This window comes from Talaromyces proteolyticus (assembly GCF_021365285.1).
Source record: "Talaromyces proteolyticus strain PMI_201 chromosome Unknown BGW36scaffold_1, whole genome shotgun sequence".
NCBI classification, from domain to species: Eukaryota; Fungi; Ascomycota; class Eurotiomycetes; order Eurotiales; family Trichocomaceae; genus Talaromyces; species Talaromyces proteolyticus.
Genome location: NW_025764277.1, coordinates 3,614,687 through 3,640,120, shown reverse-complemented (window position 1 = coordinate 3,640,120; position 25,434 = coordinate 3,614,687). Strand labels below are relative to the sequence as shown.

The following is a 25,434-nucleotide window of genomic DNA, read 5'->3' as shown; positions in this document are numbered from 1 at the left end:
CCCCACGGAAATACGAACCTTGCAGCAACCCCACTTGAAAGCTGATTGCTCGGATTCTTCAAAGTAGCCCAGCTTTTCGAGTGTTACCGTGAAATAGTCAACTTTCTGTTTTCTGCCTCCATCTGAAATAATCATATCGGAAGTGCCCCCGGTTTTGACAATGCCTCTTTCCACCGCAGAAGCAGACCTCATTAAACAGGCAGAGTCAATCATCGACAACATTCCAGTATCCGACATTCACAGCGTTGCCAGCGCTGCCATTAGCAGTGACGGGAAAAGCTTCACAGGCGTCAATGTCTACCACTTCACAGGCGGCCCGTGTGCGGAACTTGTCGTTCTAGGCATTGCAGCAGCTGCCGGGGTATCGAAACTGACCCATATAGTCGCCGTGGCCAACGAGAAACGCGGGATTCTGAGTCCTTGTGGACGCTGCCGTCAAGTGCTTTATGATCTACAACCAGACATCAAAGTCATCGTGGCGGAATCCGATGGAGGAGGGCCGAGGGCTGTGCCGATCACGGATCTGCTTCCTTATGCATATTCTAACGACGAAGCATAAGGTGTCAAGAATCAGCACAACGCGTCTTTAGAATTGAGATTAGAAATGATCAATGAAATAAGAGGATGGTATGGATTCGGACGATGTCGACAAAATGCCATCATGACAGCAAACATCTGTCGATTCAGTTCGGCAAAATGGTGTTTTTTTCTTCATAGACCACAAGTAGTTATTTGACAATAATGAGAAGACTTACATATGCTATATGTATGTTACAGTCGTAGTCATTCTATTAAATGCTGCTCGTTGGCAAAAATTTCCAATTCATAACTTCTGTTTTCATTCTATATAGCTATTCTTGACTCGTTATAAGTGGTTGTTTTCAAGCTAGATACTCCTCTACATTCCCTCCAAATGGCACAAATGACAACATCACCTATGCAACTCTACGCATTGAAGATACACACTGATCAATCTTTGATGCTGGAAGACGAGCCTCTGACAAGGTTTGTATAATACGGTGTCATGGCGTGCAATGGGCCATACATCGCCATTCATCCAGCGTCAGAGTGACTCATCATGCATCAATCTGATTGGCCAATCCACCTACAGACTGCACTCTATGTCTGAACTGGGACTAGCGTGGATTCCGTATATGGCATCTTTCAGCTATTAATACGGCCTGGAACATCCTCCACCACACACTGAATGCCCAAGCAGGACAGGAAAAGGATTAGTTTAGCGTCTGATCTATGTTAATACTGTATTAATTACTCCTAGTCAGACTGAGAAAAAAGGCAAGTAAATAAACTTGGAAATTTATGGGTGGGTATAAATTTCATGTACGTAAAATCAGCCTAGTAATACGACTATACCGTAATTAACTCTTCTCTCTTAACACCTCTTCTCCCCTCTCCCCTCTTCCTACCTCCAACTCACCCATTGCTCTACGGTGACACCCCCCATATTCTGAGGTAGAGCAGCTCCAGCAATCAATTTCCTTTCCTTTCCCTTTACCTCACACGCCCTTCCGTCATTCAACCATGGAGACGGCGGCAGTCCCGGTATTCACCAGTCCGCGTCAGTCCAGCGCACACCACTTCCAGCCACAGCAGTGCATTGTATTCGACAGCCACGGTTAACAGCAGTAACTATGAACACCAGTTATTGCTCCCATCTTCTCCTTTCTATCTCTTCCAACCCGCTGCCACCTCCTCTTCTGCTAGCGCCTCTCAACCGCTACACCCTCTTTATTCTGATTTCTTTCCGTATACGTTAAACTACCCTACGCCTCTATCCTCGTCAGATAGCAGGCTTTTGACTGACATCATCCCTGACGAGGATGCGAACATTCACTTGCCACTTCTCCCTGACGATTCTTCTTTGCGAGCCTTGGACCAAGACAATATTCTACTGGGCTACCATGAAAATTCCAGCTCAGGGGCTCGGTACAATCACCTTTCTGTGATGAATTGTCCAGAATCTGAACTTGCAAGAGATGACCTCATCACTACTTCTGGATCTCCAGCACAAGCTTCGTCGGCACTAGACCACCCTGCTTCCGATTCCAAACAGTCTCATATTTCATCTATTCCTAGCGCATCAACCCCATTTCCCCCCTTTCCTCCCTTTCCCACCACTTCAATAGACCCGTCACCAGAGTCTTCTAACCATTCGCCTAATATTGTATCTCACCAATCTGCAACATCCAGCTCGAAGCTATCGAAACGTTCTCTGGAAGATGGCCAGTCACCGGCAGGAGAGAACGAAGCGGTTATCGAGAAGAGACAACGAAACACCATCGCCGCCCGGAAAGCTCGTCGGAAGAAGGACAACCGAATTGCTTCTTTAGAAGAGGAGCTTAAATCGGTTACAAAGGAGCGCGACGAGATGAAACTCTTAGTAGCGCGGCTTGAGGGTGAGAACATGGCGCTGAGAAAGGCGACGTGGGGTTGATTTGAAAGTTTTTCCTCACAATACTCACGTTTATGAAGTGATTGCAAAATTATTCAACCGATGTTTTATCTATTTATATTCGCTCTTGTCTCAAGTTTTAGCTACATGTAATGAAATCAATGGGCTTTACAACTTAGTGAATTTCTGTTGTAATGAATTGCCATTAAAGATGAAAAGGCAGTAGCTACAGATGAGAAATTATGCTGATACCAATTGACAAAAACAATAAACTCTCATACCCTTCAACCCTACATCAATTGATATGAAAATAGTTCTATTTTTTCTACCCAATGGAGAAACAAAGACTTCCGCCCGAAAACGCGTTCTATATTGATTTCAAAGCTCAATTTCTAAATCATACTAATAATTCTATACATAAATTAATTACTAACTCTTATCTAAGAAAAGATATTGAGCAGATATTTAATAATATCTCAATAAGTTTCTAGGTTTAAGTGAGTAATAATTTCTGTTATTTATAGAACGTAGATAAAGTTCTTAATACTAGATAAATTAGGATCAAAAAATGTGTATATAAAAAGGATAGGAGAGCATGAATAGAATTATTTTAAAGTTTTTGAAGCTGCAGAGAGGGATATATTTTAAGTCATATAACCTCACTTAGACAATAACTAGATTAGTAGATAGGTGCTCGGCTATTCATGTCATAATATTCTAGAATATTATAATCTAATTGATTCTTTAATCCTGTCTGCTTGAATATTATAAAGCTATTATTATGAACCAGGTTTCAAAATCTATCTTTATAATAATAACATCTTGAGCTTTTTCTCACTGGTTTAATTGATAGACCTTGTAATAGGTATCCTATATAATACAGGTACTAAACTATCCTACCATTAAGCTTACCATTGATTAGAGGCTTTATTCAATTGTCAGCCTATGTTATAGTATGACTTAATGTATCTCTATAGACCTTTCTAGTTGGTCGAGCCTATAGAAACAACCAAGATCATTAGCTCTACTATACAAGGAAAGTTAATTTGACATATTTCATAGGATATCAGTGAAAAGTATCGGCAATAAAGGCTAGCTAGTTAGCACTATATCGCAAATAATATTACTCTATAGGCTTAAAAAACTTCTTATGCGCCTAGCAATCCTTCACCATGTCAATGCTTCAAATGCTGCTACCCACTCCCTTTGAGTCAAGATTTCACTATATTATAATGTAACATCGAGCTAATTGATTTACACGCCAACGCAAATGTAATCGCCCAACCACAAATCCGTACAGCTGAATCCTACCTGCGGATTCCACTGCTCAATCTCGGTGACGGTGACGCCTTGACTGATGGCGACCCCCGCGCACGTGTCGCCGGATTGGACGAGGGTAGAATTTCGTGCAGTCGCCCACCATCCCCGGCTCGTAGGGCGTTGGCGTGGGGATGCCGTTATCCGCCGAGGTCGTCTTGGTCGGCGCTGTGTAGCCGATGGTGTCGACGCATACGTAGTAGCCCGGGTCGAGGTTGGCGCAGGAGGAGCCGACGGTCCGGTTCCAGGTGTAGAAGGTGGAGAGGGGGATGTTGTACTTCGCGGCGATGGCCTCGCAGGTGTCGCCGGATTGGATGAGGTCGAATTAGTTGCAATTGCCAGTCATACCGGCTTGGTAGGGCGTGGGCGTGGTGATGCCGTCGGCGGGAGTGGTTGAGGTCAGCGGCACGGTGGTGGTAGTATCGGCCTTGGTGGCGCCGGGGACGTCGACGCAGTAGTAGTAGCCGGCCAGGATGTTGGTACAATCTGCTGCATATTGGTCAGTGATAGGCTTTGGTCTCTTTTGTTGTTAACTTTTCTTTAAACGCCGTACGAGCACAATGGAGGAAAAGCGTGGGACATACCCGAGTTGATCGATGGATTCCAGACAAGGAATTCGCTGGCGGTGATGTCGAACTGGTTCTCAATCTTATCGCACGAGTCGCCGGGTTAAACTAGGTAGAACTGGTTGCGATTGGCGGCAGTACCTGTCTATTGCGGCTGGTATGGAGCCGATGACGACGAGGTAGGTGAGAGCGTGTAGGTGGAGGTGGCGAGAGGTGAGGAGCTCGTGGTAGGTGCACCAGATGAAACTGTGCCGACCACACAATATTTTCTGACCAGCCACGAGGTTCGGGCAGGCAGCACCCGGGTTGAGAGACTCAAAAGTCTGCACGGTCAAGCCCCACTCGGCAGAGAAGGGCTGGGAGGTATCTCCGGAACTGACAGCGGACTCATAGCTACAAGTGACCTGCTGACGGGAGGTCAGTATCGTCGCCCAGGTCAGGTGTAGCTGTGGGAGCAGGAGGAGGAATAGGCTCGTCTTGAGTGAAGTCGGCGCCATCATGGTTGTTGATGCTTTTTGAGAAACGGATGAGTGATTCAAAGTAGCTCAGAGCGATATAGAAGGCGACGATCGGTAAAAAACACAACGCCGGAATGTGAAGACATGATGCGCATGATGGCAAAACTTTTTGTACTATCCAGCTCGTACCTGGACAGTCGCAGTCGAGGCTGAAGCCACGGCATTATGCAGCATACTACCGAGGTATGTCACGCCATGCATGCTACAGTATTCAGAAAGAAACGAGCTGCGAGATTTCGAGGCGGTGTACTGAGAGGGAGCGTGGAGCAGGATACCATCTGACAAAATAACACATTCAACTGGTAACTTGATATCGGATAGGTCCACGGTGGAGTACCAACAATGAGTTCAATTAAGGGTCTTGACTGTAAAACAAGCTTTGCGCGATTTGCGGATAATAGATAACCATGGATTCCGATTGGACCGGACACTATTTAAAATTAGCGGAGAACCAGAGATGTAACCTAATAAATAAAGAATAAATTGATCATGCAGGGTTCTGGCTAAATTAGTAACCAACAACGAGCCCTCGACCCTACTAAGTGAGTTCAGAGATCCGAGTTAGATTCTCACAGGGGTACACATGTTATCTTTTCCGCACAGCCGTTCCTCTTTCCGTATTGGTGCATGCATGCATGCATGCATTCATGCATACTATACGACTATTTGGAAGACCCCTGAGAATGTAAACTTGTTCGACAACCTACATGGCTGAGAAATTGGTGTGCGCTAATATAATAAGGGAATGTCGACCTCCAATGAGACCTCGCTCATGCCTAAGAGTGGATTTATACGCTGCCTAATCCATATCCGGGATCGCCGTACAATCTTACTGTCAACAGTACATTTGTCCATCTTGGCTCCGTATTGGATAAGGGAGATTGTTGAATTGGGATTGCCTCACGTGACGACCACCCTTCTGTCTGCAGATTAGTCTTCTGTCTTCACCAAACTATCCCCGTGGTTCTTCTATCTTGCAGCTGCATCACCAAAGTCGGCCGTTCGCCTTCGCAAGTTGCTCGTCATCTCTCACGCAACCAACACTCAATTTTCCCGTCCCAGACGAACTTTTTTTTTTGTGTGTGTTCTATCGATCTTCGACAGCCAGCTGAGCTGTCCGGGTAATTCGCTAATTTGTCCTCCCATTCCTCTCACCTTCAAAGCTTCCTCATCGTCCGGCATGCGCGCTTTCAACCATGTTTGCCCTCTTGCTTGGGCCGCGCTGATGGTCGGCTTGATGACTGCAATGGGCGATGCCACTGCAACCGCCAGTCCTGGCATCTTTGAAGTGGACGCGCTATTCCCACGCAACGAAACTTACACTCCTCAGGCGCTGATGCCCATTGTGTTTGCGCTGCAGAATCCGGCTCTGGCTTCCCCGCTGGTAGCCTCGATGAGCTGGGAATTGTGGGAAGGCAACAACTACACCTCCCCAGGCTCCGTCACCGACGGCGGTTTTGAATTTGCCACCCTGGATTTCTCGTCCAATGACCCTTTTCTGGTCACCCGCATCGTCAACACCCTTGCCTACCCCGACGGCTTTTGGACCCTTTCCTGGAGCCTGGAGATCTACAATTGCTCTCAGTCTGAGCACTCAACCCAATCCATCACCGTGAGCAATGCCACCGTCTTCACCATCAGCAGGTCTGGCCGGGCACCCGATCTTGTGGCAGCCACATCCGCTGACATGTGCGGCACCGCGGACGGCTACGCATTCAACGTAACCTCTTTTGGAGATACATGCGGCGTGCTTGGATCGAGTCCAACCACTAACTCGTGCGCGGCAACTATCGATCCTGCAGCCGCATCCAGTATATACGCCGCGGCCACCGCCTCAGCATGCTCGCCTCTATACCGCCCACAGAATCCCAACATTACTTGTCCGACTTCAACTAGCAAGTCCTCTGCCTCCTCCGCTGACGCCGCGGGCCGATCTCGCATGGCAGCAGCATCGACACTGTTCACGCTGCTGGCCACACTCACTGCCCTGATCCATCTTGGATGACGGGGATGTATGCAATTCAAACCCTAACCTCAAAAAGGCCGCGGGTCTTTTTTCTGTATATAGCAGTCGCTAGCCTTAATCTTGTATATTAGTCCTTCTTCTCCTCGAATCAAAATCTTTGCGGCAGGCAGGTTGGACACAGGGTCTGCGCTTCAAGTCGTAATCTTTGCAGTGTTTAGCAGTGCTGCACCCGCTCTAATTACGATGGTCACATGTAAGCACCCAAGCTTTGTGCATCTGATCCCGCGGTGCCATACCACTCGCACTAATTTAGCCTCAAGAGCCATCATCGCTTTTCATCAAATCACAGAATCAGAGGGTGCTTCGCGGCAGTCTACGCATTGGTCTTGGGTCGAAGGTCGATGAGAACAATTCGCTGACCAACTTTGTGCAGGGCTGAATGGTCAGCGCAGTCTCAAGAAACTTTCACTGCAACTTTGGGTTCGGTAGTCTACGGCTGGACTGCCATTGCCCAAGACCAGCTCTTTGGTTGTTCAATGGATCAGAGTCCTCCATCACTCTCCTCGGGACCATGATTGCCAATGGTAATCTTATTGAGGTCAGCGGCGGTAACCAATCGGTAGACTACCTTACAGACTCGGAAACAAACACCGATATCGAGAACTTTATCAGTAAACCCTTCTTCGGGTTCGCCATCCCAGCTGTGTGGACCCTCTCCGGCTCTACCGCCTTCGTCCTCGACTCGGGCTATCCCTGCAGTGCGCAGAACCCCACTGACCCAGTACATGACCGCTGCCACCCAAGAAGCCACCAATGTATCCTACAACAATAATTTGTACTATCTGGGCTAACCCAATGGCACGTGGCAGGGCTGTTCCGATGAGGGCATTGAGCACATCGATTTCGTCGATTGCGACCAACCACGACCACCACATTGTACCCCAACCTATTTCACTGCTCCACCAGGACTGAGCAGCCTCGGTTCGGGAAATTGGGGAAACATTAATGTGTCTTTTTCAGCAATATGGAGTCCATGACGATCCTACAATCTCGTGCCACTTACATGTTTCTTGATGTCGAGCTTCATACTCCGTAGAAGGGACAGGGACATAGATGACTACCAACGCGGTGTAATCTCTCTATTCTTATTTCGCAATACGGGGATCTAAGCCATAGAAATGGAAAATTTAGGAGAAGACCATGGTCCTGAAATAGTAAATCTTCTACAAAAAATAGAATTCCCAGTACTGAGAGATGTTTATCGAGATCGAATTATTGAGATGTGTTGGAACAGACAGTTTTCGACTTTGAAGGAGCTTTTCAAGAAGACTGAATTGCTCTATGAGGTATATGAATTGTTATGGGTAATACCCCTAGACACAGGCTTTTTTAAGGGTTATTTTAGGGATAAAATTGAGATTTGACATCAACATAGAACGCGTTTTCGGGCTGAAGTGGGCAACTCGGGTGTGGATTACGTTAAGTAGCTAGTTATCTGTCAATTAAACTTATCTTGAAACAGCTCCACGGCTCATCAGGTCCAACACTACACTCTAAACATCACCCCCAAATCATAACATTTAGCTATTGCCTCCACAGCATGATTTACCGACACCTTGAAACAGGCAAGATCGGTAGATGCTTAACTGGGCTGTGCACATATTCCTTTCTAGATTGGGACTACTGCGAGGCTGTGTCAGAATCGGGTGGGCACCATTAATCCACTGTATAGCTCAATTAATTCAATGTTCAGGGGATCGTATCGACAGAGCGATCGCCCATAAAATTAAACGGAATAACTGATCAAAGTTTATTCTGGGTTCTATATTTTGAATCCAAAAAGGGGTCTCTGATGTCGGCTCCACTTCCTCCTCCTCCTCCTCCTCCTCCACCACCACCACCTCTCCCATCATCCACAAACCCTAAGGCACCTTTGAAGCTAAGGGTTAGAACGTATGGCTCCAAGCAGTTCTTTCACACTCCGAAACCGACCCCCGGACCCGCACCGACTGGGGCTTATTTTTGCTACGGCACCTTGACAGACCCATCCATGCTTCGCGAAATCCTAGGACTGCCAGACGAACCCGAGCTTCGACCGGCCTACATAATAGGCTATAAATGCAAGCTTTGGAGCCAATATCCGGCCTTGTTAAAAGCAGATGGTGAGTCGATGGTCAAGGGTGCTGTGTACAATGTCCAGACGGTGGAGCAGGGGGAGAGGTTAGCAGAGTATGAAACAAATAACTACCGTGCTGATGCGTGTCATATTTTCTATTTGGATGACAAGGATCCTGTGCAGGAAGATGGATATACGTTTAAGTTCGTGGGGAACGAAAAAGATTTGACTAATGGTCAATTTGACCTCCGGGCTTGGCTGAACAGAATTGGTAGATGCGAAGCTATGGAGAAATGATATGGAAAAGTTGCGACATGTGATTGAATGGTGTTATTCAACATATGTATGTTCAACCTCTTTTCACATTTTTACCGAGGAGAAAGGAATGATAAACTACCTGTAGCTTAATTTCAACAAATCTATCCTCTTGATCTAGGTTACAAAATGAATCACACCAGTCTCCATTCCCAAATCGCTACTTCTCTACACCAACTACTTTTGTAACTGCAAGAGCGTCCTAGAAAGATTTTGTTAGTATTGTGATAATACGAAAACTCTGGGGCAGATTGATTGGGGATAGGAATAATGACTGATGTTAGTGCATACCTCTTTGCCTAGTAATGGATACTTGTGACACTCTGTTTCGTATATCAAATTTGGGTTGCCAAGAACGTTATCGAGCTTAACACCTTCAGAACGATATCCATTCTTCTTGATAAGTTCAATAAGCCTTTCAGAACCGATCGTTTCTGGCCTCTCCAATGCCTTAAGTTTGTCTCGCTTCTCTGCTGGACTGGCTGTCACCCACTCAAGATACTCTGGTGCGCCTGGTATGATAATATTATCGGCCACAACAGTAGATACCCCAGGTTTTAAAAGGCCAAGCTGCTCAACGACCCAGAGGTCCGGGACATAAAGCTTTTGCCAATGATCGATAAACAACATATCAATGTGGCCATTGACTAGAATATCGTCGTGGACGAATCTCGCGAGCGAGATACTGCAGGGAGCAATCAGGATCTGCACAAAATCACCTAGCCCTGCTAATTCTACCAATAACGAAGAAACCGCAGCGAAAACGGGATTGATTTCAAGGCTGATATATTGCTTGCCTCCTGCTTGGCGAACAGCGTCGCCAAACATTATCGCCGAGTAGCCCACAAAAGCACCAGCTTCAACCATCGTGGATGGCTTATTTCTCTGAATGAGCGACACTACATGTCCACCTTTATCTTGCCCGACAACCATGAGAAGTTTATAGTTCTCGCTGTAGTCGTCGATGGCGGCAAGGATCTTGTCTGGGTGTCCCCGAAGCTCTTCTACATTTGGGAGACTGAATATGTAATGAAGAAGATCGGTCGCTCGAGAGTCCTGAATACTAGTTAGATATATATCCAAATGGGCGGTTGTGAGTAACATACATCATGAGGACTATCTTCTCTTTTCGGAAGATCGATCTTGCCCATTTTCAAGAGAAGAATCTGTTCTTTTCTATAGTAATCGGTTTAAGTCGAAAGTTGTATCTCGAACATCTAATGCTGCTTAGAATGTTGGTAGTAGGCTGGTTATTTCAGTCTATTTATCAAGACTGCAGCGTCCTATTTGAATCGGATGAGATGTCGGCGATGTTGTCTCCATGCGGCAACCCGAGCCGACTAGGAATACTCCCGAGATGCTCGGCCGAACCAAAACCGCGATGTTGTCTACATGTCAATTCGTGCACAGGCTGATTATTGATTGATGCGTTGGAAACCCCGAAACATTCGGTGATACTGTCGCCTTCGCATTTAGAACCCTATTGCGTAGTCATTGCCGGCGATATGATATGTGCGACGGTGAATTTTCGATCACCGACTTAAGTACAAGGCTTGAACGATAGCAACAATCTAAATCCATTAAAATGAGCTTTCACGTACATTACCGACACATGTAGTATTTGAGAGTGCAATATTGAACTACTATAACCGAGCTACAGCTTCTACAATCCCAGCGTATGCGCAGATATCGTCACATCTTATGCTTGTCCTTGGATCTCCGAACGCCTCACAGGGCACGATGCGAACATCCTAATTTCTGACATTACTACGAAATTATGCCTGACACCCTAATCAAAGCCGTTGACATGCTTGTTAAAGCAAGGTTGATCATCGCTTTGGTAGCGGGAAAGATACAAATTCCGTGCAACTTTATACCCGAAGCTGTCTGACTCTATTCCAAGTAGCGGAGCTCATGTTCACATCTCAATCAATAATAACAACTTGACAAATGAAGATAAAGATTAAACAAGCTGCTTGCCCTCTTTTGCTGGGACCATTACGCATCTTCCTGCTGTCCTAGCATTCACTCTCGCACAACAAAAAGTTACTGTCGGGTGATGAGTGGCATTTGGAGTCAGGGTGAATTCGCCGCATGGGGATGGGAGAATAAAGAAACGGCTCTGCGGCGCATTGAACCTAACAGATTTGAGATTAAATTGATGGACGGACTCGCCAACCCTTACTTGGCATTAAGTGCCATATTTGCTGCCAGAATTGATGGGTTAAGGAAAAGTCTTCCTTGAGTGGTGGGCATGTTCGAAGGATGCAAGTCTATTATCGCCACAAGACAAACCTTGAATATTGTAGCACTTCCTAAAACACTACGTGGTAGTTTAGCAAAACTAGAGACTGACAGAGAATTGTGCGGTCTAATTGGTCGAACAGTCACCGGGCCGTATTTTGCTAATAAAAGAAACGAGATGAAGCAGGCTCAACAGTGGACAGAAATGAAGAGGAGGAATTATCTAGTCTCGAGATACTAGTTTCGAGCTGGACTTGGAATTAATGATTGCGGTGTTTTGATATTTTTACAGTAATTGTTATCAAGTTTATCATGCCTGCAAGTATGACGACAGCATAGCTGCAATGGCAAATTGCTAACTGCACACTGCCATTCATAATTCTTTAGATCAAAGAGTATTTGGAACGCATAAATTAATATCGATATTCTAGCCCATTGTTTTGAAGACATTTACAGGGATTACAAGGAGCCATAGATTACTTACGACTGTTTCGAGACACATCTTCAAACGTCCTTTCATAACTCAAAATTCCCACACAATATTTTTATTTCTAGGATAAAATCATGGATTTGATTGCCTACCAGACAAGAATATTCTTCACGATACCAAAGTCATTCGGACATATAGTTGTGAAATAGAACGTGTATAGAGACTACTAAAGAATATCAAAGGGATAGGTCCATTTCGTAGGACAATTTTCGCATCTGTTGCAATAAATGCACTGACATAAGTATATCGTCATAAATTCCAGATTAACTGCCCCTGGTCTTGACTTTAAGTTCCGTCGGTTTGATTTGGGGAAGGTGCCAACTGGCCGACTTGATGTCAGACTGGGGTTTTTTTTATCGTTGTACTCGTATCCAATAGGAATTAACGACGACTTAACTGCGTCTAGAGGCTTCTTTGATGTCGCTTGGATATTTGAGTGGCAGCAGCTGAGATAGCGGCATATGAACGCCCTTTTCGAATTTCATCAATCAACTTTGAATTCTGAATGTCTCCATCTTGCCTGAGACCATCTAAAATAAGCTCGAGTTGGTAGCGGGTATCTTGGAGACGAATTTCGTCGACAGATTTGGCTTTTTGATATAAACCTAGTCGCGATGTGCCGTCGTGGTTGTGATCTGTCGGGTTAGGAAAGGATTAGGAACGGATTAGGAACGCCACTAGGCTCGACAGAGTTAAGCTATGTTGACGTTACCAGTGAATACTTTGTCCATTGGGAAGGATTTCCTTGATCAAAATAATGGGAGAACAAGAAAGTGCAGGATCTGCTTGGTCTCTGTTGCTAACTGTCGCTGAGTCGAGAGGATTAATCATTCTTGAGATGAGCCGCTGGCAAGAGACATTTCAGAAAACTCTCAACGGACAAACGGCTACTTTATATCTAGCCCCTCAGCAAAAGCGGATTATAGCTCCTATGATAAGCCTGGAAGCTTGCTGTCACCGCATTAGCGTGACCCAGATCCGCGCTGCTTATTATCCTTCAAGCCTCAATGACACTGAAATCGGCCCAATTAAGGTATCCATTCCTATACTTTGACTACGTCTGACAAGAAGGTATCTCCCTTGTCAACACAGCTCTCTTTTCAGGAACAAAGTGCTAGTCGTCTTATGTTTCGCCAGCTATTACAACCGTCATCGAATCGGGCATGGATGAGATGCTTATGGTAGTGAAACTATTAGCTGAAATGTATTTCAGTGCTACTGGTCTTGTTTGGTATCAGCCATAAGTAATTAAGTGAAATTAAGGACCCGCATGTCAAAAATAGATTAGAATGGCACTTTCGCCTTATTCTCAGCCAGGTGCGGAAAATGTTCAGCAAAGCAACATTGAATCTATCTGAAGGAACTGAACTTTTAAAAATGATCAATTCACCTACTTTGCGTTATTCCTGGATTGCCGGGTTTGTATCCATCACACCAATATAATACTTTAACCGTGCTTTCCAATTCCTTTAGTACTAATCAGAAGTATCTATTGCACATACACTTTAGCATACGTCTAAGATATAGTGAAAGTAATATGAGCACTTTAGGCCTGATATTTTTCAAATCATGATGCACGAAATAAACGACAACCTGATTTCATTCTTTTACTGCGCTCGTTGACCTTCTTTTCTATCCAAGCCTATCCTGAGACGTTGTCTCACCCAAAATTACTTACCAATTCAGGACCATTCTGAAATTTGCATTGGTAATATTGAAAAGCTGTCTGAACTATAAAAGAAGGAAATGGTTACTTGGTTTTGGAAAAGGTTAGAAGGATATTAGGACTTTAAAGACTTTTCCACTGGGGAAAGATCAATTGATTTATATCTATTATTGTCGTTATAGGGGACAGATAGCACTGATAGTTGCAATCCATCCCACGCTGGAAAATAGAAGCTCGTTTCCCGCAACTGCTTATCCTTGGGTTCTTATCAATTGAAATAAATACTTCTATATGGGCCGTTTCCATACTTCGATACTATCTAGGTCAAAAACATTGAAATGAGTATGCTGGGGCCCGCTTTTGCGCAATTTACGGATTTCTCATTTCGTATAATCCGAACCTGTTGCCTTGTTATTCAAACCAAGCTGATTCGAGGGCATAGATTTGTCTGATGTAAGTGTTTCAATTCGACGGAACCTGATTGGCCTTTACCCCGCATCGATGACCAGGGCATGATAAGCGAGCAATACAGGATGGCGAATCATGACCTCTTCTGCTGCTTTTGGCCTGCCCACTCGGATTTCTTTGTCCTGCTTCCGGGGAGGGAGGCGCACCAGGGTGATAGCACTCACCATGCGTGCTGAAGTCCTAGGATTGGATCGCATACACGTCATTTACATCTACACTACCATCTATGGTGGCCTCCATGAGATCACTAACATGCAATGTGCATGAACAGCCGGTATTTTATACCTAATTACTATTCCCTACTGGAGGAAAGAAAAAGAACGCAACTGGTCTCTCATTTTTCTCATTTCTCTCATTCTGCGATACATTGCGGCTCATACTGTCAATCGCTTTGCCATCTTACCCAGCATCTCAGGGCCGTTGTACGGTCGCAAACAAAGCAACAATCCGAGATGGGTTTGACCTCCGTATTATATGTTCGGTGATAGTCGGAATTGAATAATTTATGGCCTTTACCCAGCCTTACTCGTCTGAAAGTCCGTAACACTCCCGGCGTAACCTTGTTGTTTCCTTTTGATCTTTCCAATAATCTGGTACAATTCGGCTTCCCGACCAAGTGACCGCGAAATGGTGTTTTCTCAGCTGCGATTTTGCAGAAATCTCTAGTTGGGCGGGACCTTCAACCGAACGATCCCTGTTTCGTGATGGGATTTACATCCAATAAACTCTCCTGTTATCCATTTATTGTTCGTAGTCTAAGGCTCCAGGCTAGCCTTTGGTTATGTATAGTTGCGCAGTGCAGTATCCCCGCGGAAGTCACTAGCCTAGGGCTTTTTTTTTTTTTTTTTTCTCTCTTTTCTCTTTTTCCAGTCCTATTTGTATATAACAACTCCAGAAGTCGGGGCCTTTGCGGGCCGATTTTTTTCGCCACCAGACAGCAACAAAAGTTGGTTATATTGTTAATCTTTCGTCTACGGTCAATTAATATAGGCACAATCACTGATGCAACAATTTTATCCTTTCTGTCGCATTTTTGGATAGTGGATGAGCTTCAAGCAAAGTATCGAGGATTGGTTGGGCCACCAAATTCCACCAGAACCTATATTTTTCATCAACAATCTAAGAATCTCGCCACTCACAATATAAAGGATATGAACCAGGGCTCCAGTCAAGTACCCAGGTTTCGTCCTATCGCTCCAAGGTCGAAATCGGAATCGTCCGCAGAGTTCAATCCTGCCGCCCGAACCAGCGAGCAAAGCCACAAAGTTAGAAGGGCCCCGATCGCTTGCATGCCCTGCAGGAAGCATCGAACAAAGGTAAATATAGATTTTTCCAGAATTCTTTCGTGCTGAGCTTCTGTCATACCCCTGGAAAATTCCCCTTCAATGCTTGAATCATCTAAAAATCTAGCAACATCGTTCTGAAAATCGGACAATCTAGTGTAGCACAGAACAACCATGCGCTGAGTGCATCGCCCACAACCGCGAGTGCGTCTATGACCACGCTGCAGACAAGCGTCGCAAAGAGCATATTGAACGAAAAGAACAGGTATTTCAGACGCAGTTGGATGAATGCCAGGATTTTATCAAGAAACTTTTGACCTGTATTCGACATGTCAATGACGATCGACTTAACTATCTTATTGAAGTCATTCGCAGCACCGATGACCGTGAGGTGATCGAAACCGTTGTGGACAGCCTCAGCATGGGTAGCCCAGATCTCGGAAAAGGAGAAGGAGCCGAAGGCTATCGGTTTGGTGACGATATGGGCTTTTATTGAAACTCAAATCAGTTGGTTATGCCTGCCGATCCATTATTTTTGAAGCCTTGTACACCATTCTGCAATTCGGGATTTAATGAAATATCGATTACTTCTGTGGCGTATAAAGATTGTTTGATTCTGCCAATCCGTGGACATTTTTTTTCCCTTGCACCATCAATTTGGCCAATAATTTAGTGTGATACCGATCTATACCATTTATTTTACCCTTAGCCCAAGTTTTATCCGCCTGGGCAAGAGTCACAGCTAAACACAAATAATACTTAGTATTTTCTGCAAAAAGAAACAGGCCGAGGATATATCGAAACAAGTTCTAGTCGAGCTCTGCAGAATCTTGGATTTTGATTGTTAGTGGCGCCTAAGAGCGATAATGAAAAGTCTCGGCAGTACGAATTAACGAAAAACAGAAGTTTTATCTAACCTTCTCGTGGAAACTTCGACATAATAGCATTCACTGGTACGTATTTTCATCCTATCCCTAACTTATAAGGGTATCAGCTGTATATTTTATCTCGCTGGCGTATCTTTCAATTTTTTGCGGGTCATATAAAAGATAATTGTATTGTCTATATAAAGGCATTTTACCAATGAGTTTACTATATCAGTTCTATAAGTTGGTTTGTAAACCGTATTTTGGACCATTATCGGGTAGGCTGTACCTTGAAGCAGATGTTAGATCTGCGAGATATCGAAATCGAAGGCTTTTGTATACGTCAAGTGACACTAGCCATGTCGCTTAGGCTTACTGATAAACTCTGTTATGAATAGGCATGTGGCAGCAATTAAAAGATTCAATGGAAATTGGTTATATATAATTAATCCTCTAGAGGCGCTAACCATTCCCCAATCTTCGAATAATTTCGAGTCTTGGCCTTTATACATGTAAACTGGTATCTATTAAAAAAATGTATGTCTATAAATCTATTGTTTCCTCGCATTTTATTGATATCGTCGATCTCATGAATACTGGACATAGAGTTATTTCCATTATTAGCAGGAATCGAATGTGTATGTTGAACAGTGACATAGATATGAAGTGTCAACTGTCAGTATGCCAGCTAGTATTAGTGATGTCTGTCTCATAGGTACCATTTCTGTCGTTCTCTTCTGTGAGATCTTCAAATAGCTCATCAAATACGCCAAATCCTTCAGGCAAAACCGAATATAGATCGGGCAGACCCAATTGTGCCTCAGAGTTTCTATGTCCTGTTGGCTGATTGACGGGTTGAGGAGGCAAGGAATCCCTGAAGCCTGGCCGATTCCCTTGAAGTACAGGTAATGGCTGTGGTCTGGAAGTGCTATTTCCTCGAATTGTGTCGAAAATTTTTTGAAACCCGTTAATACTTATCGCATTTAGATCATCTTTGAGTTTAGAGATGCGTTGTTCTGAAAGCTCTCCAAACAAAACTCCTCGGATATGATTCCCGTGAGCTGGTAGCACATCTCTAAGAAATATCTCTCGAACGAAATTCGCGTCTTCTGGTATAGAAGTATCAACGTACGGATCTGGAGGAAAGGGGTCATTTGGAAACAGAATTTCGTAAATTTCGTTCCAATTCTCCCGGTCAGACCTTTTGCTACTCCGCTTTCCTAACTCCTGTAGTTGATGTTCGGATGCCCAAATATTCTCTGTCGCAGGAGACAGATCATATTCATCAGCTGTATTTTGTATTGTATCACGCCTTTCAAGTCCATCTAGGCCTTTTGCGGGTTCTGTGGGTCGTTTATGTCTACGCCGAATGTGTTGTTTCACTTGAGCAGGCTTTTTATGACCAGAGCCACTACAGTTTCGAAATCTGTCGGGCCATCGTTTGAAAAAAGGACAAGCGAATCGTGGAAGATGTGGGGGGACTGGATTTTTCATTTCTGATGGTATCTCCAGCTTATCTTTCTCGACATCTGCGTTCCCCAATTTCTTAATTGTGAATTCTAAATTGGATGAAAGGCGTGCACTCACCTGATACTGTCTCAGGATCCTTAGACAAAATTATAGGATTCACAAATGGATGTTTTGCTGAAGATGGGTGAAGCGCAGAGGTATTATTGTTTTCTGGTGAGGAACTAAATTTTCTCTTCATGCTCGGAGTTCGCAATACAGTATCAACCGGGCTGTTGACAGTTTCGATAACACTTCTGGGGCTTCTTGACAGTGTAGAATCATCTACAGGTGGGTGACGAACATGCTGATGGTCGATTGGAAAAGTCAACTGAGGACCTGAGTGACAATGACTTTCAAAACATCGGAACCATTGTTCCCACGAGGTTACAATTTGATCGCATTTTGGGCATTTCTGAGGTATTGCCTCTGGAGTTGCAAGTCCAGTGATAAAATTTTCGTCTACACTACCATATGATGGGTGCATTCTTTGAATATGGGGCAAAACTTTACTTCTTCGGTGTGTTTCCCAGACGCATTTCAAAGATGGACAGCGAAAAACGTGGCGAGGTTGATGTTGTTCCTCCACATGTCGTTTGAAAACAGGTCTAGGAGATAATTCCACTGGTTCGTCTTTTTCGCAAAGCAAACATACATATCTCTGCGGTATACTTCGGTTTGCTCGCAATTTTTGTGAAGACAGAGACCTATTATCGTTTTTTGTGACAAATTGTCCTCCCAGCTCCAAGTAGCTTTGACCATCCTAATTGATATCCCACAATCAATACTTTTCTTGAACATAAAAATACGGGACGATCACTTACCGAGGCAGTTATATGAGATGCCTGGGCTTCCCCACGACATGGATGGGGCTTGCGCGAGAGGTTTGTATTATCTCCGTACAAAGATGCAAGACTTGGGTCTGATGCTGTATTGGCAGTTGTCAATGACGGCGTTCTGAAATACCTTCCCTCCGACACAGAGGAAACTGAGTTTTGGCTAGTAGTAGGCTCAACAAGGAGAAAACTTGGGTTGGTTTGATATTTCTCAAGATAATCGAGATTTGCATCGATTTCAATCCGTTCGCGTGAGGGTAAAGCCGATCGCATTGAACGAGACATTTTTGCCGGATGCCGTCGTGATAGTATGTATTCCTCTAAGCTATATGGCACAGACTGATTGCATTTGGCTGGAGTATGCATATAAATTTGATTCGCTAATAGAAATTCAATTCAAAATCTGTTAGCATTCAAATCTACCTCTGAGAAATACGGGCCTCAAGCTCTTTAAATCATAGGTTATCGATATATCACCGCTGTTCTGACAGGGTTCATTTCGTAATAACGGTTGTGATCAAGCTGGGGTCTATTAATGTCGGCTTTGATTGGGCTAGGTTGGACCTCTCTGCAGCAGGTACCTTGTGTTTTCCTGGCTAGGTTGTTTTTTTTACAATTTGGATTTGGACTAGATGGGGAGGCCACTTGAAGAACGGTTTTTTTTTTCGGTGACTATCTGACATCAAAACGGAGATCATTGGAGTTCGCTGCGCATTCTATATAATACCAAGTATTGTTTAATCAGTACGAAGGGTTAAATGTAAAATATTCTCGTCCACAATAACAATATTCTCAGCAGGGAAGGGAAATCAGAATAAGCAATAAAGAAAACTTCATTTCGACACAGGTATTTAGATATTCGCTATACAAATTAGACCCATTCAAAGAAGCCTCTGAATTCTTAAGGCTGTTTGAGCCTAAATTTATCTTTCCAGGTGGAGCACAACCTCGAACATGTTTGTCTTCAAATTCGTGCTAGTGGACAAGAAGAGGGCGTTATTAGTTCTATGACTAGCTCAATATTAATTGAGGCTTTGCGTTGCCAGCCTATAGGTTCTTGATACATATGGATGCAATTTACTGAACTCATTGGGCGAACCCGCCACTGGCGCCCAACTGTCTAGTGTTATTAGGCATCGACCACTAACCTTGACTCGTGTCTAGATGGCCACTCATTTGGCTCTACATCGAGATTAGATAAAATTGTACTATTTATTTAATGGGAAAGCGACAAGGTCGATATTTGCTCTCTTTGACCGCGAAGTCGTCGCCTTCGCCCATAGGTGGCTGGCCATATGTCGTCATGCCGATATGCAATCCGGTCAAAGATGTGAAATTTTCATACTTGAAATTTTATGTGCTTTTATTTCTCTTAATATTTGTTGATCGATGTGCTTCAAGGCTTCCTTTGGGGCATTGCTGAGATTTTGTTGAGCCTCAACTTTGCACAGGGGTATTAAAAGTCGGTGAGAACAATTTTGCCATCCTCCACGTCACTCTAAAAGCGTTACAAATAAGATCTATTATTAGTTTGTGTATTTCAAGCCTCGGCCAAGCCGGCCACTGGCAGACTACCCACTTGCTCGTGTTTTTGGCCGACTCAGCCTTGCTCTAGAATCAGGCTGAAACAACACACATTACATCAACATCAGCCTCTATTCTGGCTCAATGAGGAAATCTATGACTCTAGGGTATAGACAGGTTGCGAAGCAAGTATGCTTAGTCTTGACTGAACTGATTGTTAGACTTTGTGCCCAACAGTCTGCGTTAAACACGACGGGTTATCGTGGCGTGTACAAGTGACAGCAACATGTTTGTCATCGAATTAAATACCAACCTAACTGACTCTATTCCACTGCTAATCACTGTTAAAGAAGTTTTCGTTTTGTTCTAAAAAGGTGGAATTTATTTCCATACACAGATAAAGTTTCCAAAAACGGCAGAATCGGGGTTACTGACCGTGCACCGAAGTCACGTACAGAATAGTAGATAGGTAAAGGTAGGCAACATCTGATACAAATATGTTTTGCTTTATCGAGATCCTAGGAAGAGAGAGGAGAGATGTTATTGTACAGAACTGAGCATTTGCTTTGTACATAACCTACCGCTGCGAAGGTTGTCACGTTCATACCTACCTAACAGCATCAATGGCATCAGGATAACCTTACAAAGACAGGATGTTTATTTTTTTATGGACAGTGATAATTCGATCAAAGAAATGGTATTCATATTTAATATTAGTTCACTAATTTACATGTAAAGAGGCAATTTAGAATCAATTCTAGTCTTGGAGGTGATGAAGTCGAAATCACCGCCACAAAGCGTCTATGCTAACTAGTATCGGAGAAGTCCTTGATAGTTCCATTGTCTTGGAACTTACAGCTGGGTAAAGCGGTTTGTTTAGCCATACGGGTTATCGAAATTCCCATGAGCAGATACATGGCCACTTTCCTCCATTTTGACAAAATATGGAGAATCAATATTGCACTTCGTATAAGACTGAGGCAGCTTGCCTTCGTATAGAAACTCTCGTAGATGTCTGTCGAGGCAGGCTGACGTCACCGCTACAGAGCAGTGACCATATGCCTGTACCTCGACTATCTTCGAATCTTCAAAAGCCTCATTTGCTGAACGGGCAGCTCTTAGGGGACACACCGGGTCGTACGTAGTCGAGAGAATCAGCAATGGATGAGCAGTCTTTATCCCTTTGCGCGGCAGATATGGGTGCGTTCTCGGCAAGGTCCATTGCTGTTTCATGTAGTATATCTTACTCTGACTGGCACCAAAGAGACTCCGATTGTAAAACGGCACGATCTTATCAAGCAACGATTTCCTATCCTGGGGCCAATATTCCGGGCCAGTGAGACCGTCGTTAAGCGTGATAAATTCATTGGATTCATGTCGCATTTCCCAAGTTGACTCGCCACCGTAAGCCAAAAATGCGTCTGTTGCGTTACCTTCAATAAACCTATGAAGATTGTCCGCCAGAGTGGCCCACGTTTGAGGCTTGAGGAGGGCAGGATAAACGCCGTTATACCAGATTTTCTCATAGTCAAGTAAGCCGTAAGCAGAATTGTCGATGTATACACTAATCGGCTGTTTCTTGAGTTTTTCAATATTCGAGAGGACTATTTCACGCAATTCTTCTTTTGACTTTGCGAGCGCGGCTAGAGAGCACCTGCCAACACCTTCTTTAATACAAGTCTCAAAAAACCCGTCCAGAACAGTATCAGCATCTACGAATGCTTCTGCTTCGTAAATACCCTCGTACCATTGAAATTGATTAATAACCCCATCGATGATGATTCGTCTAGATCGCTCAGGGAACAGTCCCGCGTATGTCTGGCCCAGCAGACTACCGTAACTAAAGCCCCAATACGCCATGTCCTCCTGACCGAGCGCATCCAGAATGCTGTTCATATCGGCGGCTATCTGAGGGGTATTGATATACTTAGCATATTCTCCCATCGTATCAGAGCATGCTCTGATAAAATTCTGCGTCCACGCGTAGACTTCGGGACTGTCATTGAACACATCTTGAGTTCTGACTGGAGCTAACTCGCGACGCGTTCTATCATCCGGATAGCACGATGCCAAGGGAGTAGAGCTATTTACTCCACGTGGATCGAATGACAATAGGTGGACTCCCTCACCTACCAAAGCCTTTAGTTGCTTGCCTCGGCGGTACATCAAGTCGAAGCCGCCTGCTCCGGGACCGCCGGGATTGAGAAGGAGATTTTGGGTCGCCTCCCTGCCGCGCATGCGGATGAGCGGGATGTTAAACGTCTTATTCTCTGGATTATCTGTACTGAATTGATCCATAGGAACATCAATACTGCTACACTCGAGTGATATGTCTTCGAGACTTCCACATGGCGCCCATCTGATATGTTCTCCGTCATATTGAATATAATTCCGTGCACTCCTCGGCAGTGGACGTGACAGCTTCGCCTCAGACCATAGTATAAAGCATATTAGCACCAATGGAATTATGGCCCAATACTTTGACCATTGAGTTCTTCTTTGCGGCTCCCTAGCATAATAATCTCCTGGGGGTCGCTTCTCATCCATAACATACTCGCTGAGTGGGGCTTCGAGAGTTCAGTGGACTGGATAGCATATAATTCAGATGATGGGGAACACACTGAAGTCGACTTCTTGATGAAGGACGCCGGCCTATTTATCTAAGCGTGGTCGGAGTTCGGGGTTCGTTCAAGATCCAGGAGTGTTAAGTTAGACAAATCGAACATCGCTAAACAGGCAACCAGCACATGGCACACATTGTATGTTTCCTCAAACAAGCCTGGAATATTCCTTTGCTCGGGTTAAATGCGTATACTTCCAGCATAGGATAGCCAGTTAAAGGCAGTCGGATTCCGTCTTTTCCTCGGTGAAAGGCCTGAGTACGATGTCTGATTGGACATTGGCTGAGAGCCAATCAAAACAGATATCTCTGTGGGGGTGAGCTAAGCTTACTCGCCCTGACGGGACAAATCGCTGGAACGGCTGTTGATTGGCCGCCTTCGGGAAAGGCCCCCATTCTCCAGCTGCAGCTGAAGGCGATCGCTTTCCTCTCCCTTTTATTTAGCAGTCAGTCCCTGCCATTGCTCCCTATGCATCATTGAAGACAAGAACCCCCCTCTCGACACGACAGCTCGCTCTGTAAGTCCCTGGTGCATTAGCCGGATAATGGTCAATACAGGCCGTCCCAGCCGTGGCTGCGAAACATGTCGCCGGCGACGCGTCAAGGTATGTTTCTGCTTCTATACAGTGCATATGTATACACCAGACAGAACATTTGAATATATCTGAGACTGAGGCATATAATCAATAGTGCGATCAGCGCCGTCCTGGTTGCTATCGCTGTGAAAAGATTCGTCAGTCATGTTCTGGCTATCGCAATTTGGAGCAAGCAGATTCAATTTTTCGAGTCCAGACTCAATTTTCATATGGCCCCCGCAGTTGGCAAAAGCCATCTGCTCGCCATCGATCAAGGGCCGCTAAATTGCCATGTGTACCGGCAGAAGATAGTCCGACCTTGGCCGTCTACACCCCCGGTGAATCGTGGGACTTGCATGTCATACCGCTGATCTTGAGTCAATTTTCGTCAGTCGCACCAGGCGGAGGCGTGAGCCGTGTTTATAGTTCACTTGAATCCGCTTTCAATCCTCTGCATACAATGGAGTCGGGATCTTTACTAGACCTGGCTTCTCATGCTGTAGGCTCCGCTTACTTGGCGAATAAGACGCGTTCCCCAAATTTCAAAGCCACACACCAGCGCCTATATGGTAAAGCTTTACGTGTTTTACATGTGGTACTGCAGGATCCAAAACTACAGAAACAAGACTCCACGCTGTTGGCCGTTTGGCTACTTTGTCTTTACGAGGTGCGCCCATCGTCCTTTTTTTTCTAATTTCCTCTCTGATAACGGCTAAGCAAGACTTTTTATCAATAGTTGATGACAGGTAGCTCGATTTCAGATGAGTTAGGACCAGGCCCCTTGAGCTGGGATATTCACAGCAGAGCTCTCGAGTCATTCTTGAAACTGAGAGGCTGCGACCAGTTTTCTTCCAAGACCGGTTGTCAGCTTTTTCAGCTGATATATCATACTATTGTATGTCCTGGCCGACATACTATCCTGCCTCCTTTTTAACCGTTACACAGCAAATCCGATCAATGCAAACAGGCTGTCAGCCTCCTCCAGAGGCATTCCAGTGGTTTGATAGCGTTAAGTCCTCGGGCTATCTTTCGGATACTATATTTGTCCCGTTGTTCTCTGACTGCGACAAGGCTGCACGAATATGTAGCAATATCCAATATCTAATCCACCAATTTTCTCTTCAAGGAGTTTCCGAGTTTGTACCAAGCATTTTCGCAACTTGTAGCGATTTAGAAGCGTCCATGAAGGACCATTTCAAGAAGGCTATAGAGTATTCATCAACTGTCATGACTCCGGAATCCATGGAGCAAGCCCTTAGAGTCATAGCTGGTCTCCAAATTCGCAACCACATTGATGCATGCTTCCTTCGACTAGACCAATGCTTATTGAATTTGCTGCACCATGCTTCGAAGCAGTCTCAACAAGCAGTCGGTCAACTCGAAGAACTGGAGCATCTACGAAAACTCACAATTTTCAAGTCCCAGAATAGAGCAGAACGAATCCTAGAGGCCGTCCCACGTCTTTTGCCAGTCTCTCACTCCTGCCGTATGGGAGGCATTGGAAATTGGGCGAACGCGCTGAGACTTATATGGCCACTTCGATTAATTTCGTCGTTTCCTGTTTTGCTTGACAGCCAACAGTCAGCGGCTAGCTCAGCTTTGGCAAGAATTGCCTATGATGTGGGAATTATGCAGGCCGTTGGCAAGTATCTCGTCGCATATGAGGATTTTATAAATATCACTCAGCCAACGCCCTCTTCCTATGACGCTAGCTTTCCTCGACTTCCACAAGTCGAGCAGTCTTCGAAGTATATACCCGTAACAAACGACGTACCACAATTACAATTTTGAACTCGAGCACTTTGCAAAATTTCGAATCAATCCGGATCAAATCATCCGAATCTACCATTTCTATTGCCACTGGAATATGGTATGGACAAGATGGCTACCAATGTTGCCTCGATCATTCAACTTTCCCGAAAAGGGGCTCACGTCAGCACTGCGTCGCTTTTTCAGTCTATAATAGCCTACTGAAACAAACCCAGGATGGGCAGTTCGGTATTAATGACTAGCACTTCAATCACATTCCGGAGTCTTCAGAGTAAACAATGCTATAGGGATGGCTTATTGTCTATGAATATCTACCCTAGGCAGGTCCCTCGGATTACGATACAGCTATTCAATCGGCCTTTATTTGATGATGAC

The 25,434-nt window shown here is 44.7% G+C and overlaps 11 protein-coding genes across 11 annotated transcripts; 6 read left to right on the top strand and 5 right to left on the bottom strand.

Moving 5' to 3' along the window:
• The first annotated feature begins 72 nt into the window (after positions 1-72).
• On the top strand, positions 73-841 carry BGW36DRAFT_20957 (putative cytidine deaminase). The gene has a single exon (XM_046209915.1). The coding sequence runs from the start codon at positions 161-163 to the stop codon at positions 557-559; it is 399 nt and encodes a 132-aa protein (XP_046078609.1). The 5' UTR covers positions 73-160; the 3' UTR covers positions 560-841.
• A 701-nt stretch (positions 842-1,542) lies between these two features.
• BGW36DRAFT_457323 (uncharacterized protein) lies at positions 1,543-2,591 on the top strand (the record flags this gene model as incomplete). The annotated part of the gene is made up of 2 exons (XM_046221961.1): positions 1,543-1,579; positions 1,632-2,591. The coding sequence occupies 2 exons, from the start codon at positions 1,543-1,545 to the stop codon at positions 2,453-2,455; spliced, it is 861 nt and encodes a 286-aa protein (XP_046078608.1). The 3' UTR covers positions 2,456-2,591.
• A 1,464-nt stretch (positions 2,592-4,055) lies between these two features.
• On the bottom strand, positions 4,056-4,796 carry BGW36DRAFT_403445 (uncharacterized protein; the record flags this gene model as incomplete). The annotated part of the gene is made up of 3 exons (XM_046218895.1): positions 4,056-4,219; positions 4,315-4,349; positions 4,438-4,796. The coding sequence occupies 3 exons, from the start codon at positions 4,794-4,796 to the stop codon at positions 4,056-4,058; spliced, it is 558 nt and encodes a 185-aa protein (XP_046078607.1).
• A 1,075-nt stretch (positions 4,797-5,871) lies between these two features.
• Positions 5,872-7,049, top strand: BGW36DRAFT_20912 (uncharacterized protein). Its single transcript, XM_046209911.1, has one exon. It carries the CDS (start codon positions 5,995-5,997, stop codon positions 6,817-6,819), a length of 825 nt encoding a protein of 274 aa, XP_046078606.1. The 5' UTR covers positions 5,872-5,994; the 3' UTR covers positions 6,820-7,049.
• Positions 7,050-7,321: 272 nt separating this feature from the next.
• Positions 7,322-7,567, bottom strand: BGW36DRAFT_422509 (uncharacterized protein; the record flags this gene model as incomplete). The annotated part of the gene is made up of 2 exons (XM_046219708.1): positions 7,322-7,369; positions 7,430-7,567. The coding sequence occupies 2 exons, from the start codon at positions 7,565-7,567 to the stop codon at positions 7,322-7,324; spliced, it is 186 nt and encodes a 61-aa protein (XP_046078605.1).
• A 1,016-nt stretch (positions 7,568-8,583) lies between these two features.
• On the top strand, positions 8,584-9,472 carry BGW36DRAFT_368519 (uncharacterized protein). The gene has a single exon (XM_046215005.1). It carries the CDS (start codon positions 8,633-8,635, stop codon positions 9,191-9,193), a length of 561 nt encoding a protein of 186 aa, XP_046078604.1. The 5' UTR covers positions 8,584-8,632; the 3' UTR covers positions 9,194-9,472.
• On the bottom strand, positions 9,372-10,362 carry BGW36DRAFT_354365 (putative O-methyltransferase; the record flags this gene model as incomplete). The annotated part of the gene is made up of 3 exons (XM_046213516.1): positions 9,372-9,413; positions 9,503-10,267; positions 10,318-10,362. The coding sequence occupies 3 exons, from the start codon at positions 10,360-10,362 to the stop codon at positions 9,372-9,374; spliced, it is 852 nt and encodes a 283-aa protein (XP_046078603.1).
• A 4,556-nt stretch (positions 10,363-14,918) lies between these two features.
• Positions 14,919-16,196, top strand: BGW36DRAFT_368515 (uncharacterized protein). The gene is made up of 2 exons (XM_046215004.1): positions 14,919-15,395; positions 15,520-16,196. Exons 1-2 carry the CDS (start codon positions 15,231-15,233, stop codon positions 15,856-15,858), a joined length of 504 nt encoding a protein of 167 aa, XP_046078602.1. The 5' UTR covers positions 14,919-15,230; the 3' UTR covers positions 15,859-16,196.
• A 701-nt stretch (positions 16,197-16,897) lies between these two features.
• On the bottom strand, positions 16,898-18,855 carry BGW36DRAFT_354364 (uncharacterized protein; the record flags this gene model as incomplete). The annotated part of the gene is made up of 3 exons (XM_046213515.1): positions 16,898-17,787; positions 17,816-18,497; positions 18,559-18,855. 3 exons carry the CDS (start codon positions 18,853-18,855, stop codon positions 16,898-16,900), a joined length of 1,869 nt encoding a protein of 622 aa, XP_046078601.1.
• A 1,920-nt stretch (positions 18,856-20,775) lies between these two features.
• BGW36DRAFT_368513 (Alpha/Beta hydrolase protein) lies at positions 20,776-22,920 on the bottom strand. The gene is made up of 2 exons (XM_046215003.1): positions 22,716-22,920; positions 20,776-22,661 (listed from the first exon to the last, which is right to left on the bottom strand). Exon 2 carries the CDS (start codon positions 22,639-22,641, stop codon positions 20,971-20,973), a length of 1,671 nt encoding a protein of 556 aa, XP_046078600.1. The 5' UTR covers positions 22,642-22,661; positions 22,716-22,920; the 3' UTR covers positions 20,776-20,970.
• A 339-nt stretch (positions 22,921-23,259) lies between these two features.
• Positions 23,260-25,080, top strand: BGW36DRAFT_422503 (uncharacterized protein; the record flags this gene model as incomplete). The annotated part of the gene is made up of 4 exons (XM_046219707.1): positions 23,260-23,319; positions 23,405-23,956; positions 24,026-24,184; positions 24,235-25,080. The coding sequence occupies 4 exons, from the start codon at positions 23,260-23,262 to the stop codon at positions 25,078-25,080; spliced, it is 1,617 nt and encodes a 538-aa protein (XP_046078599.1).
• Between the last annotated feature and the right edge of the window lie 354 nt (positions 25,081-25,434).

What these genes read in the sequence shown, in the direction of transcription:
- BGW36DRAFT_368519 (XM_046215005.1), top strand. Translation starts at nt 8,633, where the DNA reads ATGTCGGCTCCACTTCCTCCTCCTCCTCCTCCTCCTCCACCACCACCA.
- BGW36DRAFT_20957 (XM_046209915.1), top strand. Translation starts at nt 161, where the DNA reads ATGCCTCTTTCCACCGCAGAAGCAGACCTCATTAAACAGGCAGAGTCA.
- BGW36DRAFT_20912 (XM_046209911.1), top strand. Translation starts at nt 5,995, where the DNA reads ATGCGCGCTTTCAACCATGTTTGCCCTCTTGCTTGGGCCGCGCTGATG.
- BGW36DRAFT_368515 (XM_046215004.1), top strand. Translation starts at nt 15,231, where the DNA reads ATGAACCAGGGCTCCAGTCAAGTACCCAGGTTTCGTCCTATCGCTCCA. An exon ending in GCAGGAAGCATCGAACAAAG is followed by an intron (nt 15,396 to 15,519) that starts GTAAATATAGAT and finishes CGGACAATCTAG; the next exon opens with TGTAGCACAGAACAACCATG.
- BGW36DRAFT_368513 (XM_046215003.1), bottom strand. Translation starts at nt 22,641, where the DNA reads ATGGATGAGAAGCGACCCCCAGGAGATTATTATGCTAGGGAGCCGCAA.